Here is a 17,978-nt window from a genome sequence, read left to right as displayed (position 1 = left end):
CGTTTTTAACACAGACCAAGTGCGTTCCATGCTGGACATACACTACATTTAAAGGGAGAGAAAAATATATTCGCAGAAGCGCAATCGTTGAACTCATTAACACGCAGCTATACAATTCAGCCTGTAATTTCTGCCTATAGAGAACTGTTACTTAAACTGTTCGTTTTGTTAAAAAAAAGGACTGTGAATTTGGTTGTATTGTTAAAAAAAAAAGTTTGTTTACAGAAGATAATTTATTTGTTTTGCTTTTACCGTTTGGGAAGTTAGCTAAAAAGTTACTTCAAAAGTGGTTACAAGATGTTTATTTTCAAAATGTTCCAGGCGATAGTGTTTTACTCTTTTTTTATACTTTAAATTTTGGCTTTCTGTCTTACCGACCAATTTTTTTGCTAGTTGCTATAGGTGTTGTGGCGACGATGGGATAGGGAAGGCCTAGGAATGCGAAGGAAGCGGCCATGGCCTTAATTAAGGTACAGCCCCAGCATTTGCCTGGTGTGAAAATGGGAAACCACAGAAAACCTTCAGGGTTGCTGACAGTGGGGTTCGAACCCACTGTCTCCTGGATTGTAGCCAGCTACAATTTTGTATGTTTCTGATTAATAATTATGAATCAACTTTGATGAATTAAACTTATACATTTAAGACGAACACACAGCCCCCGAGACGGAGAAATTAACCAGATGAAGTTAAAATCCCCGACCCGGCCAGGAATCGAACCCGGGACCCCAGTGACCAAAGGCCAGCATGCTAACCATTTAGCCATGGAGCCGGACATGTTTTACTCTTGGATTCGTGGATAGCTCAAGGTGAAGCAAATATATTAGTGTCAAAACCCGCCAACAAAACTATTATTATTACAACTATTCCCGAGGGAACTACTGGAATGATTCAGATTCAGATGTACTTGGTTTCCAGATATGGAAAAAATGTTTGTTTTTTAATGATCTGATTGTATTATGCAATTTTGATATTAACATTCATTACCGCAACAGTATTTTAAAAATCCAGTCATTGACCCACAACCAACTATGTTCTCCGTGGTTTCGTAACATATGGATGTATAGTTGGTACAAATCCGGTTATGTTGAAACACAACCCGCCTGCTTTGTGAATCCCTTTCAGTTTTGTTTCAAGGATGGTGCTGTCCGAAATATTTGCGGTATGTTTAGAAAAGAAAGTGTTGCAAAGTGCGTGTGGTGCAAGCAGTCTCTTTGCATTGACCACTTTTCTGTAAAACATCCACTACTGCAAGGATTACAAAGAGTAAAAGAGGGGCGAAAAAAAAGAGAGAGGTCGGTTTATTTTTTTTTTATAGTATGGCCAAGTGTAAAACATCAAATTATGATGTATGTTATACTGTAATCAAGGGGGTAAAAGGGTGAGGGGAAATTTTAAGGTGGGTCATGCAGCGCAGCACAGCAGGTCGCTGCCTAGTTGCCACGAGCCATCGCGTGCTGCTAGGATTCAAGGTCAGCTTTACCTCTCCCCACCTTCTCACTAATGCCGTCGCCTGGTGTGTTTTCGCCGTTCAATATTGGCGTTCAAAATTGAAAATGGGCCCATATGGTTTTTGCCACGTCATTGTAAAAATTTGTAGGAATGTTGTGTACTAAGGTTCTACCAGATTAGAATTTTACACTGAAATCAGTTCCCTTGTTAGCTACATTAACTTTTGACTTAGCACTGGGAGATTCGAAAACCTATGTGGCATAGTGGTACCATTGTGTACAAGTCTATATTTCAACTATCTCCTTTCTTCTGCTTTTCTTTCTTACTGTGATTTTTGTAAAATTATGGACCACATTCTTTAGATCAAATAATTGAAGGCATAAAGTGCATTATTCAGGCTGAATGTGTTCATGTAAATACATATTTAGTTCTTGTTCGAAACAAGTGATTATTATATATCACATTATGCATTTTTTAATTTTATAGCAGATCTTTTCAAGAAGTGGGTTGTGTTTGTGACTAATGTTTTTCTCAATACAAGTAAGAGTATTTTCTGGAAAAGGCTTATTTGTTGTTTTTAATTAATTGTTTTCTAAAGTTGCTGGTTTTGAAACTGTCATGGTAAATATTTCTGTATAGGAAATAGGTTGCTTTGGGAGAAGTTATGCTCCATTCTCGTTAATCATCACCCAGTGTGTTCTTACAAATAAATGGTCCTTGTCACCTATTTTAAAGATCTACAGATATTAGGATATGTTCTTACCAGTTTTTATTCCTGATGGCCCTTAATAGAGTATATTTTTTTCCATATCTGTGTCCAACAGTAGCTGTTTTCCTATAATATTATATAATAAAAGTATAAGAAACAAATTTAGACCAGTAATTTACCAGGTAAGAATGCACACTTTATAGTAGACTCTCGTCCTCCGTTATCCTAAATATGATCTCTCACACATCGAGCTATAGACTGTCATGTTTCCTCAATTTATAGCCTGTTGTTAGCTGTTAGATTTCATACTTGTGTATTTATAATGTTCAGTGATTTGTGTTTTAATCTTTTCAGGAGCAATACGTAACACTGAGCCTCTTGACTATGAGCGTAGTCATAACCACATCCTCTCAGTTGTGGCATATGACTGTGGTATGAAGCAGTCGGTTCCAGTCATGGTTACCATCAAGGTTAACAGAGTCTGCAAATTGGGATGGAAAGGTATGACGTTTTAATAAACTTGGTCCCTCCAAATGATTTGCAGTTGTTTGAGTTGTTCTATATAGAGCCTGTTAAGATTGCCATCTCAGATAAATTAAAATTACAAAGCATGTTCTATACTATCCAAAGTCGTTTAAATTTATAAAACTAAGACCCGTGTATTATCAGTAGAGAAAGGATTTTTAGGTGCTAAAAAATTGAAAAGTATTTATTTTTCGTGGGTTCAAAGTTGAAAAGAATAGTTGCTTAAAGTTCAAAATACATTGATCGGCAACACTCGTTTATTAAATGGAGGTATATTTTAAATTTTCGACAACCTCAGGACACTAAAATATTATGACCTAATGCCATCACCTAGTAATTTTTAAACCTGAAAATAAAATAAAAGATTAATTTTCTGAACAAGTTAATTGAACTGTTCAAGCAAGACAGAAGTACCAGGTAATCGATGTATACACCTTTAGCTGTTTATGGATAATCACAAAATGTCTATCCGTTGTAACACTTCACTGACACTTTTTTCTATTTCAGTACTTTTCATTTACTCGTTTTCATTTCATGCACTTAATTGGAAATTTTATACATCCTTAGGAGCATGTATAGTGTTCCCTTATCTTCCTGCCTTTCAGGCACGTTCCTGATGCAATCTTGTCCTGCGGAATCTGTTCCCATTCTGCGTGGAGAGCATCCTGTGGGTCTTGTAGGGAGTCGGGATAATGCTGGCTGACTTTTCTTCCCAATTCATTGCCTAGATTTTCTGTGGGATCAATATGCAGTCCATGTGCAGGCCATTCCATTACACGAATCCCAACTTCGTCCAAATACTGTTGCACAATGTGTGCAACATGTATGCAACTGTTGTATTACTTCAGCATGAAACCAGCTCTGATGAACCGAGCAAATGACACACCATGCTCCTCAAGGATTTCATCCATGTACCGATATACTGTAAGTGTCCCAGTTCTTCACAAAGAAAGGTCCATCTTCACCGTCACACTTACTCCCACGCACACCATCGCAGAACCTCCACGAAAAGCTGTCCTGCTTGAAAATATGCTGGGGGAATATCTTGTTGAATATCTTGGGGAATATCTTTCCCCAGTCCTCTTCCATACACTTTCTCTGCCAACTGGTGTTTAGAGGCAAAATCGAAACTCGTGAGTAAACAATACTTGCTCCCACTGCTATATCGTCCAGTCATGATCTTCTGTTGCATAATATAAGCGAGCAATATATGATGTCCGGTGAGTGCGGGGTCGGCAGCATGTCTTCTGTAATGGAGATAGACTTCTTCAGACAGTTCCCTCAGTGATGTTCACCCCTCGGACTTGCTTGAGTCTATTTTGAATTTCAGTGGCACTGGTACGATGGTCACAGAGAATTTGTAGCTATAGGAACTGATCATCTTTAGCTGATGTGACCCATTTCTGGCCTGATCCTGGCCTGCTAGCATAACGTCCACTTCTCCTGTACTGTTGTAGTTGTAGAAATCGTTGAAACTGTAGTTTTTAACACTCGTGTGGCATAACACATGCCACGACTACCTTCCATGAAGGGGGCACCTCGTGCAACATCCTTGGGACTTAACACCATGTTCTCTTGAGGGTTGATTTTAAAACATACCAAGCGAGTTGGCCGTGCGGTTAGGTTCACGCTTCTGTGAGTTTGTATTCGGGAGATAGTGGGTTCGAATCGCACTTTTGGCAGCCTTGAAGATGGTTTTCCGTGGATTCCCATTTTTACACCAGGCAAATTCTGGAGCTGTACCTTAAGGCCATGGCCACTTCCTTTCTACTCCTAGCCCTTTCGTATTACATTGTTACCTTAACCCTCTCGAGCCCAAATTTATTAGACTGAGGGGAAAAAAGGAATTTTTCTTGAAAATCCCCTTCCGATAGGTATGAATAAAGTTTGTGTCAAAATCCATACATTTTTTTAGAAAAATTAGGAAAATGGAAAAGTGATTCCAATTGGAATACGAATGCAAAAGGTCTGAAATAACAGGCAATATGGAACCTAATATTATGTAATGTAATAGACAATAGTATTAGGTACAAACAATGTCAAAGTATGTTCGAAACATGTAATAACGTACCATAGTATGTTATGAAGAGTGGGGGAAATGTTAAAATGTGAATAATAGTTACATTATGCAGTAAGATCACAATATGAAGATAAAGTTGGAATTCAGGAGGACAAACTGGGGCAAATATTCATTTATAGGAAGGGGAGTTAGGGATTGGAATAACTTACCAAGGGAGACGTTCAATAAATTTCCAATTTCTTTGAAATCATTTAGGAAAAGGCTAGGAAAGCAACAGATAGGGAATCTGCCACCTGGGCGACTGCCCTAAATGCAGATCAGTATTGATTGATTGATTGATTGATTGATTGATATGCAGTGTACAACATTATTTCGATCCTGAGCACACACAATTTAGAAATGAAGCATAATTTGTCAGTTCTTGTCCATATTGACAACGTGCTAGAAGTTAATTTTTTCATATGGAAGTCTTTGAAACTTTTTATTGTCTGAACGACAGAGAGCAACGCAACATTTGAGTATCGGAACTTTGAATAGGACTGTATCAACAGCTTACACTTATTCTTTTACTTAGTGTATTCTGACCAGTGACCAATCTGGTGAAAGCGTGTGTCCACTAGAGGAAGTTTCGGAGCAATTGGAGATACCCGATCTGGAGAAGGATGCCCTTTTTCCTTTGATTCCATTTTTCCAGCAGTCATCAATGCAGACGCTTTAGAAGCCTTGAACTCAAGGAATGACATGACCTTTTTACACTCTTTCTCTTGCAGTGTCTCCTGTAAAGAATCCATGCATCATCAGCAAACACATCCAAGACCGAAAACACAACTCTGAATCTCTTATGACAGAACGATGTCTTTGAATTTGATAAAACTACATGTACATAATTTAGAATACCACACGCCAGAAAAGCCCATTGATTCCAATTGGAATCCTAAACCCTTTGATCAATATATCATTCCCGTTTTGATACAATTGTTAAATAAGATGCTGTTCATAAAAGTGAAGCTGCAAATCATACGTAAGTATTTTTTCTAGCTTCATAGAGGTAATATACGAGGGTTGGGGCAAAAGTCATGGCAACTATTTTTTTCCTTGAAGATACCAGTCCGGTAGGAAAATGTGACATATACAGATGAAAGGACAAGGTGTTAACTACATGTGTAATGAATAGCACTGAAATATCGTAACACACTACCCTATTTACTCGTGTATTAGACCCCCCCCCCCTGGCCTTTCGAGACGAAGAAAATTAAAAAAAAAAATATCTCCTATAAGACCCCCCCAACGTAATTCGTCAGAGAACGACAACGATTCTGCTTCGAAGTGGGTACAAGTCTTATTGCAGCTCTGGTGACATTGCACAAATTTGTGAATAGTTTCGTCTGTACGACCTACGCAATGAAAACACGTCAAATCCACGCGGTACATCTATGTTTCGTAGTTAAGAATTGTCCGTCTGTGTAGCGTAGGTCTACTGCAGCTCTGAAGTCGCACAAATAGATGAATAGGCTTAGCTTTGTGTCCAACCCACGCATTGCAAGCATGCATCAGTCTTATATGTCTGTGTTTTGTAGTTAATAATGTCCACCAGCGTAATAGTTAGCACAATTAGTTGCTGTTTTCGGGCGTCCGACTTTGATTCCCGGTACCATACTGCCAGAGATTTACGAATGGCAGGAAGGTTGATGTGTGGTAAAAGCGGTACGTGTAACTCCCTCCACTGGGGGTGTGTCTAAAAAGAGCTGTACCACCTCGGGATGAGGAAACAAGTTTACTTTAGTTGAGAAACATTCACGGTTGTTGCTATTTATACAGCAGGCGAGATCATTAACAAAATGGTCGTTTAAAATATTGTAACTCGGGCCATATGACTTTGCTGGCAGGACCTAGTGTTTAGAGTGCACTATGTCTTCTGGTATGGGCTAGAGCAATTTTGTTACTTTCATTGATCTGTCTCAGCTTTATCCTTGGCTTTGACAAAAGGAAAGTGACTGAGGTATGAGTGATGCTAGTAATGCCATTCCTTATACGAATGGTGTGAAAATATTGCTCATAGGGTCGGTTGGTGCATACATTTCAGTGGGCTTGGCAGACTGATATGTAATAGCAGCCTCTGGCTCGGTGAGGAAAGCAACGGGAAACTACCCCTCTCCTCATTTTCCTAGTACCCCTCTTCAGTGATGCCTAGGCCATCTGTGACAGCTGATGGCGGAGCTGTTGAGGATCCAACCAGCCCTCGGGCTGAAGACTAAACACACATACAACTCGGGCCAATATAGGTATGTATTTGGAGAGAAGTAAGTTTAAAACGTGATAAAAGCTATCCAATTAAAAAAGATTGTTTTACTCGCCAACGTACCTAACAAATAATAATAATAATAATAATAATAATAATAATTTTATGTCCCCTCATACTTTTTTGTTTTCGAAAAATCCACTTAAGTCGGTGGGGTGGGTAAAGAGATCTGAAAAAAGAGTTTAATTCTTTTTATGGGAATACTTATACATCAGACAGTGACAAATGTTACAGACATGAAAATTGGTATTTAAAAATAAGGAAACACGTAATTTTTTGTTTTAGAAGAAATCCTCTTAAGGGGGTGAAAAATGGTGAGAAAGTGGTTGAATAGCTTTTGAGGTTAATTATATCTCAAAAACTGAAGTTGTCACAGTCATGAAATGTGGTTTTTGGAATTTCCTTTAAAAAATAAAGAAACATGTATTTTTTGTTTTTGGAAAATCTACTTAAGGGGTGGTAAGAATAATAATTTTGTGTGGTTATTTCTAGCCGAGTGCAGCCCTTGTAAGACAGACCCTCCTATGAGGGTGGGCGGCATCTGCCGTGTGTAGGTAACTGCGTATTATTGTGGGGGATAGTGTTGTGTGTGGTGTGTAAGTTGCAGGGATGTAGGGGACAACACAAACACCCATCCCCCGAGCCATTGGAATTAACCACTGAAGGTTAAAATCCCCGACCCGGCCGGGAATCGAACCGATAGCTAGTACGCTGACCATTCAGCCAACGAGTCGGCCTTACGGGGTGGTGAACGTACGTGACAAAGGGGCTGAATTTTTAAAATGAGGATATCTATAGTACAAAGGTATATCTCAAAAACTGAAGATGTTAAAGACGTGAAAATGGGTATTTGGAACATCCTGTAAAAGTAAGGGTACTCGCATAATTCCTTTTCTGAAAATCCTCTTAAGTGTTAAAGGGAGTAAATTTTTGAATGAGTATACATGGTGTATATATCAAAAATGTAACATGTTACAGACAAAAAATTGGTATTTTAAATCTTTTAAAAATAAAGTAACGCATACTTTTTTGTTTCCGGAAAAATCACTGAGGGGCGGGTGTAAAAAGGACTGAAATAGGGGTTGAATTATTTTTATTAGGATATTGGTATCTCAAAAACTGAGGATATTACAGACATGAAAATACGTATTTGGAATCTTCTCTAAAAATAAAGAAACATTTATTCTTTTGTTTTCAGAAAATCCAATTAAGGGTGGATAAATGAATTGAAAAATGAGTTGAATTCTTTGTACGGGGATGCTTATATCTCAAAAATGAAGGATGTTACGGACGTGAAAATAATTGGTATTTGGAATTTCCTTTAAAAATACTCATTTTTGTTGGAGGGCGGGGGTTCAATTTAAGGCGGGTGTAAAAGGAGTTTGAGTTATTTTTTATGAGGATACAAATAAGAAGTGGACTTAAAACGTTACACCCCTAAGGTGTCTTGACTGGGGGATGAGAAATCATGACAAAAATATACCTTTATATGAAATCATTTGAATTTACAAAGTTAAAATGTTAAATGATATCCTGGTTGTTAAATAACAGGTTTGAAACAAATTTACTCCCTCAGAGTTAAAAGAGGGTTAAGATCCGAAAACAAATATTCATTCCTTCCTCTGAAATGGTTGAACGTGTGAAGACAAAATTCCAAAAAGCGTATATATTTTAAATCCTGGGTGTGAAGTAGGAAATGTTTAAACGCTCCACCACCAAAGTGTTAAACGAGTTTAGTTCCGTAAACTAAATTATTCATCCCTCCAAAACTGTTTGGCGTTCAAAGCTGTAATTTTACAAGAAGGGTGTTCTTTTATATCCTAGGGGTAAAATACACTGTACTTCAAAATATTTCTCACGTAAGTGCTTTAGATGGTAGTTGACACTCAAAAACACAATATCCATTCTTCCGAAACCGTTTCAGGCATGAACATAACTCTTTTTTATGAAGGGTGGTCTTCTGTATCCTATATGTTAATAAATATTTCAAAGCATTCACCCCTTACAAAAGTATTCATTCTTTCATTACTGTTCGACGTACAAAATAAAAATTTCACAGGTTGGTCGCTTTTACGTCCTAGATGTTAAATAAGATATTTTTTAAAACATTCAAATTCTTATGTAAGGGGTTCAAGTGAGAGTTAGGTCATAAAATAAATGATCATAGATTATAAAATAAATAAATAAATAAATAAATAAATAAATAAATAAATAATCATTCCCCCAAAACCGTTTGACGTACGAACTGAGGACATATTTTACAGGCTCAGCTGATGCTGGACAATAAAATGTAAAACTTTGAATAATAACTTTTATCTTAAAGCCGTAGCGAAGCACAGGTATCTTGCTACTATATACAGTAAAACCTTCCTATAACGGACACCTTCAGGACCGAAAAAATGTCAGTTATGAAGGGGTGTCCGCCCGCGAGAGGTTATGAAACCGGTACCATTAAACATAAGTTGGAACACAATAACCCATGTATTGTATGTGTTAACAATTCTCGCAAATGTACCTTTAATTGTATACTGTATACAGTATTGTACAATATACTGCACTGTACTCACATGAGAAAGTTGTAGATGGGCTGCTGCAGCTGCGATGCACTGTATTGAAGAGACAAAAACACTTCTATGGAAACCTCTATTGAGCACACTGTACACTATTACCGCTCACCATGTTAAAATTAAGAAGAACGTATGAGTTTTTGAAACTTCAAATCAGTATGTAGATGTAGCAATCTCTAGCACAGTACAGTAAAACATTAGCACTTGAAAAAATCCTTAATGTTCGTTTGTTTTGTCCATTTCGGTTTAGCAATGATGTTTTCAATATGTGCAATTAAATTCTGGGTCAAATTTACACCATTTTCATCGTTTTGTTTATAATAAAATTCTTTCAGTTGCTTAACAATGCTGAGAGCCTCACTGTACGAGGTTATTGGCAGCACATTCATTTCCGTATTTTCTTCAAAGTCGTCATTAGCATCACCTTCACTCCCGCTTTCGTCAGAATCTTCAGTTTTGTCCTTCCCTTGGATTGACTGAAGAATCGTTTTCGTGTCTCCACTCTCACACACTGTTGGAATATCCGAATCAATTTCGATATAGGTGTTCACTTCTACACTGTAACCTGCTGCATTAATCAACTCTTGTGTTGCTTCCATGCTGTCAGGAAGGGTATCCGATTCTATTTTTGGATGTCCACCACTAGCGGGAATCCCAGCTTTCAGAAAGCAGTTACGAATTGTTGAGGCTGTGACGTTTTTCCATGCATTGGTTATCCATGAAATTGCTTGGAGAACATTCAGCCCCTTTGTCAGTGTTTGAAGGGTTACTTCATTCCCGTTAAGTTCTGATACTATGTGCTTCATCACTAACTGTCTGTACATAACCTTGAAGTTCTGGTCAAGCGGCTGAGAAACTGATGTTACATTTGGTGGGAGAAAGACGATCTTCACATTTTGCAACTTAATTGTATCCGGATGCGATGCTGCATTATCGAGGAATAACAACACTTTTCGCTCCTGGCGTATCATTTTTCTGTCCAATTGTCCTAGCCACTCTGTCATTATTTCTTTGGTCATCCATGCTTTCCTATTCTCTTTCCATTCAATGCCAAACTTCGTAACGTCCACATTTTTAAAACACCTTGGTTTTGCAGCCTTTTCTATCACAGGGGTTCCTCGCGTTCTCCACTCATACTCGCACATAACAAGACCGTAAGACGTTCTTTCGCAGCTTTTCCACCAGTACAACGATTTCCTTTGAAACACAAAGTTTTGTCAGGTAAAGCACGGAAAAATAATCCAGTTTCATCGGCATTCAAAATATTTTCTGGAGCATACCTGTCTAAGATTGAAGGTATTTTTTCTTGCCAGTTGTCAATAATCTCCATATTAACACTGGATGATTCTCCGCAAATCACTCTGAAGTTGATACCATGTCGCTTTCTGAATCTTTCTAGCCAGCCATTCGAGGCTTTGAAATCTCCAATACCTAATTCTGTCGCGAATTCTAACGCTTTTGCTTGTATCATTGGTCCTGACACAGGGACATTCTGACTTCTTACTTTAGCAAACCACTCTAGCGTTGCCTTGTCAATGAGAGCTCCTCTACCACTTTGAAACAGTTTAATGCGCTGTTCGTTGCCATTTGAATGCCATTCTTTCACTAGTTCCTCTTGCTTTTTCACAATTTCAGCTGCCTGTGTCTTTCCAATCTTAAACACTTCGGACAGTTTACGCACACCACACTTCTCACTTTTATGACAGTCTATTATGCCTACCTTTTCTTTTAAAGTTAAAAACTTCCTCGGAGCCATGTTTACACACACTTCCTAAGGTAAAATTGAACACATCAAAAGCCCACGAGTCAATGAAAAGTAACCTGAGAGTGAAGGTACAAATTCCAGCGCTGTCAAGCATGTCAGATCACACAACTTCCGGAAGTGATAGCGTAGCTTAGTGTTGCCTTCCAAGAATGTGTACAGCCAGGATCAAAAGTTACGGTGTCTGTGATTCTTGGAAGTACCGGCTGTGCAAAAAGTAAGCGAATACATACTGTACAGGACACAAATACAGAATTTTTTGAAAAAGAAAGTGTCCGTTAGGAGAGTTTCTCGTGGCTATGGTGTGTCCGTGTCCGTAATAAAGGGTGTCCGTATAAGAGGGGTAAATTACTCATACACAACATGGCATTTAATTACGGACCTAGACAATCGTCCGCCAATGAGGGGTGTCCGCTGGTGAGAGGTGTCCGTTAAGACAGGTTTTACTGTATATTAAGAAAACTTGTCCTGACTGACTGACTGACTGACTGACTGACTGACTGATTCATCACCAAGCCAAAACCACAGGACATAAAGAAATGAAATTTTGAGGATACATTTATATTACAATGTAGGTGCTTGCTAAGGGATGATTTTTTAATATTCTATCGCTAAGTTGGTGGAAAGGGGGGTGAATATTTAAAATGAGTATATCTGTATCTCAAATACTTGTTTAAAGACGTGAAAATTGTTATTGGGATCTTCTTTAAAAATAAAGAAACACGTGTTTGTTTTCAGAAAATCTTTTTAAGGGGGGTGTAAAAAGTGAAAAAAGGGTTGAATACCTTTTTTTAATTTTTTTTACAATTTGCTGTACGTCACACTGACATAGGTAGGTCTTACCGCGGCGACTGGACAGAAAAGGCCTAGAGTGGGAAGGAAGCGGCTGTGGCCATAATTATTGTACAGCCCCAGCATTTGCCTTGTGTGAAAACGGAAAACCATCTTCAGGGCTGCCGACATTGGTGTTCAAATCCACTATCTCCCGGATGCAAGCACACAGCTGCGCGGCCCTAACTGCATGGCCAACTCGCCCGGTGAATACTTTTTATGAGGATACTTATATCTCAAAAACTGTAGATGTTACAGTCATGAGAATTGGTATTTGGAATCTCCTTCAAAAATAAAGGAACACATTTTTTTGTTTTTGGAAAATCTACTAAAGAGGGGGTAAACAGGAGTGACAGAGGGGTTGAATTTTTAAAATGAGTATATCTATAATATATCTCAAAAACATAACATGTTACAGATGTGAAAGTTGGTGTTTGGAATTTCCTGTAAAAGTAAAGGGACACACACAATTTGTTTGCTGAAAATCCATTTAAGGGGAAGTGTTAAAGGGGGTGAATTTTAAAAAAGAGAATATCTATAGTATATCTCAAAAACGTAACATATAACAGACGTGAAAATTGGTATTTATAATCTCTTTTAAAAATAAAGTATAATTTTATATAATTTCTTGTTTAAAAAAACTTAGATGGGGGATAAAAATGACTGAAAGAGAAACTCCAATTAAGGGTGGAGGTGGGGGGTAATGAATTGAAAAATGATTTGAATTCTTTGTTTGAGGATACTTATATCTCAAAAAAGGATGATGTTATGGACGAGTAAATTGGTATTTGGAATCTCCTTTAAAAATAAAAACGCATATATTTTGTGGGGGGGGGGGGGGGTGTAAGGGTGTAGAATTATTCTTACGAGGATAAAAATAAGAAGTGGACCCCTAAGGGGATTTTGACTGGGGGTGACGAATGATGACGAAAATGTGCATTTATATGAAACCATTGGAATTTTGAATTTAAAATTTCAAATGATATCATAGGTATTGAATAACAGAAGGTTTGAAACAAATTTAACCGCTCAGAGAGTTAAATTTATTTATTTGTGTCTTTATTAAGTGGCGAAGTTAGGGCTCATGGCCCTCTCTTACACTTAACCACCTACAATTTTTATTTTTACTATTTTAATCTAAAATATCATTGTAACCAATTACTTTTATTGAGATACATGAGTCAGATAAGGAATTACAATAATACAATTAATTAAGGTTACTACTGATGATGAATTATAGGATACATAGAGTGGATAATACCAAGAAAATATCAACTTATAACCTATAGAATATATCTACAATTAGCTTAAAGGAAAACTTATTCAAATATAACACTAAAATAAATTAACTGAATATTAGTACGTTACAATCGGAGTATACTAGTCTATTCTTACGAACAGTCTATAGCCTTAAATGAGAGTAGTAAGAACGTAAATGGGATAGCCTAAGAACTTAGATCTAGTACGTAATTTTTGGTTTCATTCACACGTCATTCACTCTTACATTCATTAGTCAACTGTATGTACTCTGGAGGAATTTACGGTAGGCTGTTTTAAATGTCCTACACGAGCAAGACTTTTTAACATCTTCCGGGATCATATTCCATAATCTCGAAGCAGAGACCAGGAATGAATGGCTGTAGGTAGTTGTTTGATGCGGTGCTATTTCAAGTAGTGATCCGCAACAAGTGTTAATTTCGTGGAACGAAGAAAGAAGCCTAAAATTGGACGATAGATAGGTGGGGCTGTTTGAAGAAAGCAACTGATAGACAAGGGTCATTTGGTGCGTTTTTTACGGTCATTTAGACGTAGCCATCCCAACTTTTTGTAGTATGGTGTTATATGAGCATCATGTCGGAGCTGGAAGGCGTATCGAATGCAATAGTTCTGTACACGTTGTAGCTTTGTTGCTTGTTCACAGGTTAGGTCAGTCAATGAACTGTCACAGTAGTCAAAGATAGGAAATAGAAGTGTTTGTATTTTTATGATGCTTCAAAGGATAAATGGATGCATGTACTTTTCTGCACACATTAGTTATATGCTCATTCCAGGTCAGAGTCTCATTTAAGATGACCCCAAGGTTTGTAACAATCTTGGAGTACGGCACTTCGGTATCATCAATGGTAATTGGAGGAGGATTGTGATTACTATTTAGAGCACATAGTAATTTTTTGTGTCCAATTATTATGCTTTGGGTCTTTCGTGGGTTAATGAGTAAGGTATTGTTTCTGGCATACGTTGTGAGTCGTCGTAGGTCTGTTTTCATATGCTGGATCGCTTCACATATACTATCTACATTGGTATGGTAATACACCTGTAGGTCGTCAGCAAACAGATGGTATTTACAGTGGACAAGTGGGAATGCAGGCTGAATAATAAAGTTCCCAGCACGGATCCTTAAGCACGCCAGATAATTTGATAGCCCATTTGGACGTAACATCGTTTACTGAGACACACTGACGATGATTTGTAAGGTAGGATATAAAGGAATCGAGCGCATTCCGGTCGACGCCAAGGGAGCGCAATTTTGAAAGGAGTAGTTGTATGTTGACTGTATCAAATGCACTGCTAAAATCAAGGAGCGTGAGTACCGTCACCTGTCGTTTATCCGTAGCAAGCCTGATATCATCTGTTACCTGAAGGAGTGCTGTCGTCGTACTGTGGCCCTTCCTGAAGCCAGATTGCAACGAGTCTAGTAGTGAATGATTTGTGAGATATTCAGTTAGTTGCTTGTGAATTCGTCATTCAAGGGCTTTTGCAAGCGGAGGGAGTATTGATATAGGGCGGTAGTCTGATAAATAATTTGATGTGGTGTTATTAAATACTGGAATCACTAGAGCATCTTTCCAAATGTCTAGAAACATTCCTGTATTTATACAGTAATTGAAGATATGAGTAATGATCGGTAATACTGCGCCGATGACGTTTTTTATGAAGCCTTTGGACTATGATCTGCTCCTTTCGCTTGAGATTTAATGGAATTTAAGACTCGTTTTACTTCGTTTATATTGACAGTTCGCAATGAGAATGTTGGTTCAATATTCAAGTAATTGTCATCTTCGTGTAATGGGATTCCGGATTGGGGTCGAGTTTCTTTGATTTGTTTACCAGTGAGAGTTTAATGTGTCCAGCGATATTGTTGGAATATGAGGTTCTTTAATTTTTCATATTCCTATTGAACATAACTGATTCCACGCATTAACTGTATTGAGATTTTTGGTTTGATTTCTGATATATTTAAATTTACTGTTTCTAATTAATTCTTTTGTTTTGTTCGGTAGATGACAGTATTGTTCGAAATCCGTTTGCTCTTTTGTTGCTCTGTATCAGCGAAGCAAAGCATCACGACGGGCCATTGTTGCTTTTATCTCAGTGTTTAACCTCAGAGCAGGAGAGCGAGAAACCCTTGCCTGCAGAACAGGAGCATGCTTGTCATAGAGTCCTAACAATAAGGAGTTAAATCGATGTACTTTCAAGTTCACGTCGTGCAGTTGTCGTATGTCGTCCCAGGGCAAATTATATGCGTCATATTGTAGTAGAGTTAAGTCTATATTTTTCATGTCTCTGTAGTTTATATACTTAGCTTTACACTTCGGCACCCGCAGTGAGTAACGCAGATAGATAAGATTGTGTGTAGAGATACCGGGTACAGAGATTTGTCCGTGCTTGACAGCCTTGTGGGGATTATTTGACACTAAGTAGTCAATTAGAGTGTGGGTTGAGCCGTTACGTGTGTGTACATGATTAGTTGCGTCTAATGGTAAGATGGTCATGTCCATTGAAATGAACAGACTGCGAATTCGGTCAGAGTCGCTAGTCTGTTCAGGAGATTTATGTTAAAATCACCAAGGATTATGATGTGTTGGTAACCTGGTATAAGTTTCAGCAGATCCGCTTCAAGTGCGTCTATATTATTTACCTTGGGTGGCTTATATACTACTACGATTAACACTTTCTGGTGGTTGACAATCGCCTCAAGGAACATATATTCAGTATGTGGGGTGTCATTGGGGGAAGATTTACAGATTATTTTGTTCTTAATGTCATCTTTACAGTACACTGAAACACCACCGCCTCGTTTACCTGCGCGGTCATTCCTGTATAATGTTTATCCATTAATTTTTACAAGCGCGGAACTAATACTGTTAGTCAACCAACTTTCACTTGGACCGATTAAATGCATATTTGTATCAGTAATTATAGAACGGACTTCATCAAAGTGACTTAAAAGTGATAAACAGTTAATGTGGCAACATTGCAGGGTTCTAGGAAACTGCGACAAGGCACGCTTCAATAGGATTCCAGTGGTCTCGGGTTGGGGTAGGGGAGCACTGGTGATTGTGAAAGAGGGTTGTCATTTCCCTTTAATACGTCCAGGTCAATGGCATGCAGGAATTCCTCATCTGCTACAAGCACAGGCTCATTAGTCTTAGCCATTATCATGCATAATTGAAGAAACACTTAGCGAGAATTTCCCAGGTACATTCGCTGACTCAATTCGCACACACTCAGACACGCACACAAATGTATACACATGAAAACTACTGAACATTTTAAGACTTAAACGTTAATTCACTGTTACACCTGATGAGTGTAGAGTTCTGTTCAAGTCACCTACAGTACTAATATATTCTTTCCTTCCATTATTTAGTAACACTATTATGCGTCCTTCGACTGTCCATATCCGCTTATGTCCTAGGATATCCCTAGCTCTGTTTAGAATCTGTTTCCGGATACTCGTAAGCGATTCAGTTATTAGAAATTTAGATCCTTTGAGAAGATTTTAACTCTCCAAACCTAGTTACGATCTTGAAACCCAAGGAATTTCACGATGATCGGTGATCTTCCTGTCAATACGGCTTCAGCTGTTGTACGTTTCCGCTCACCAAGCCTGTGGCAGCGGTCAATGTCTCCTAGTGAGATGTCCAGTTGTAGCTTATCCCTGATGAAGTCTGTAACTTTTTTATACACGTCTTCATCAGGTTCCTTGGCAGCACCGTGCAGTAGGATGCAGTTACGACGGCTATACTGAGCCAAATCGTCAATCATTTCTTCATTACGGGTTAGAGTCTCTTCCCTCGTCGATATCTTAGTCCTTATTATTATTATTTATAAGCTTCATATCCGTATTGATTGGTATCACTATATAGAAATAATATGAGTCACCACCTTATCAATACACTATTTTATTTACTACCAAACTGGTAAATAGGGTCAATACCGGTTTCGACCCCTAAGGGGTCATCCTCAGTTGACACATATAAATATCTATAAAAACATCACATATAATAGTTAAAGTTTAAAATTCATATGTCATTAGTATACTGGTAAGTACATCTTAGTTTGGATATGCATATATAAAGGAATTTATAAGTTTGTTCTATTTGAGCTATTATGTAGGTTTTCTGTTCCTTTGTATACATTGTCAAAAGTATTGTATTGGATGTAATTCATCCATTTGACAAATGCTAGTGGATTGAATATGTACATTTACTAAGAGGTACATGCTATTCTATTTTACAATTTTTGTTTTACACAATATGGGGTAAAATTATTACATTTGCACACGTATGATGATATTAGGTACAATGTAGGGTCTTAAAGATGTACTATTTGGATTTTCAGTATCCTGATTACATTTCATGTAGTGGTTGTAAGGTTTACTTCTTCACTTGTTTAGTTCAGTTAAATACATAAATGACCTTGTTGGTTTGAATTCTTATGATTAAAATATTGGTATGTAATACCTAGTTAACATGAATCCTTAATACTAATATATAAGTTTGTAGCACCTCTTATTCCCGTTTTCCGTCTTA

At 37.8% G+C, this 17,978-nt stretch overlaps 1 protein-coding gene across 2 annotated transcripts in view; it reads left to right on the top strand.

Annotated features, from left to right (window-relative positions):
* Window positions 1–17,978, top strand: part of Cals (calsyntenin-1) — a 466,513-nt gene that overhangs the window by 126,670 nt on the left and 321,865 nt on the right. For both annotated transcript variants that reach the window (XM_067140904.2, XM_067140903.2), the window contains exon 5: window positions 2,513–2,659. In XM_067140904.2, coding sequence (XP_066997005.1) covers window positions 2,513–2,659 — 147 coding nt within the window. The remainder of the gene's footprint in view (window positions 1–2,512; window positions 2,660–17,978) is intronic.

This window comes from Anabrus simplex, chromosome 2 (genome assembly GCF_040414725.1).
Source record: "Anabrus simplex isolate iqAnaSimp1 chromosome 2, ASM4041472v1, whole genome shotgun sequence".
Classification (NCBI taxonomy): Eukaryota; Metazoa; Arthropoda; class Insecta; order Orthoptera; family Tettigoniidae; genus Anabrus; species Anabrus simplex.
Note: the sequence above shows the minus strand (reverse complement) of the source record. Positions and strands in the feature narration are given on the sequence as shown.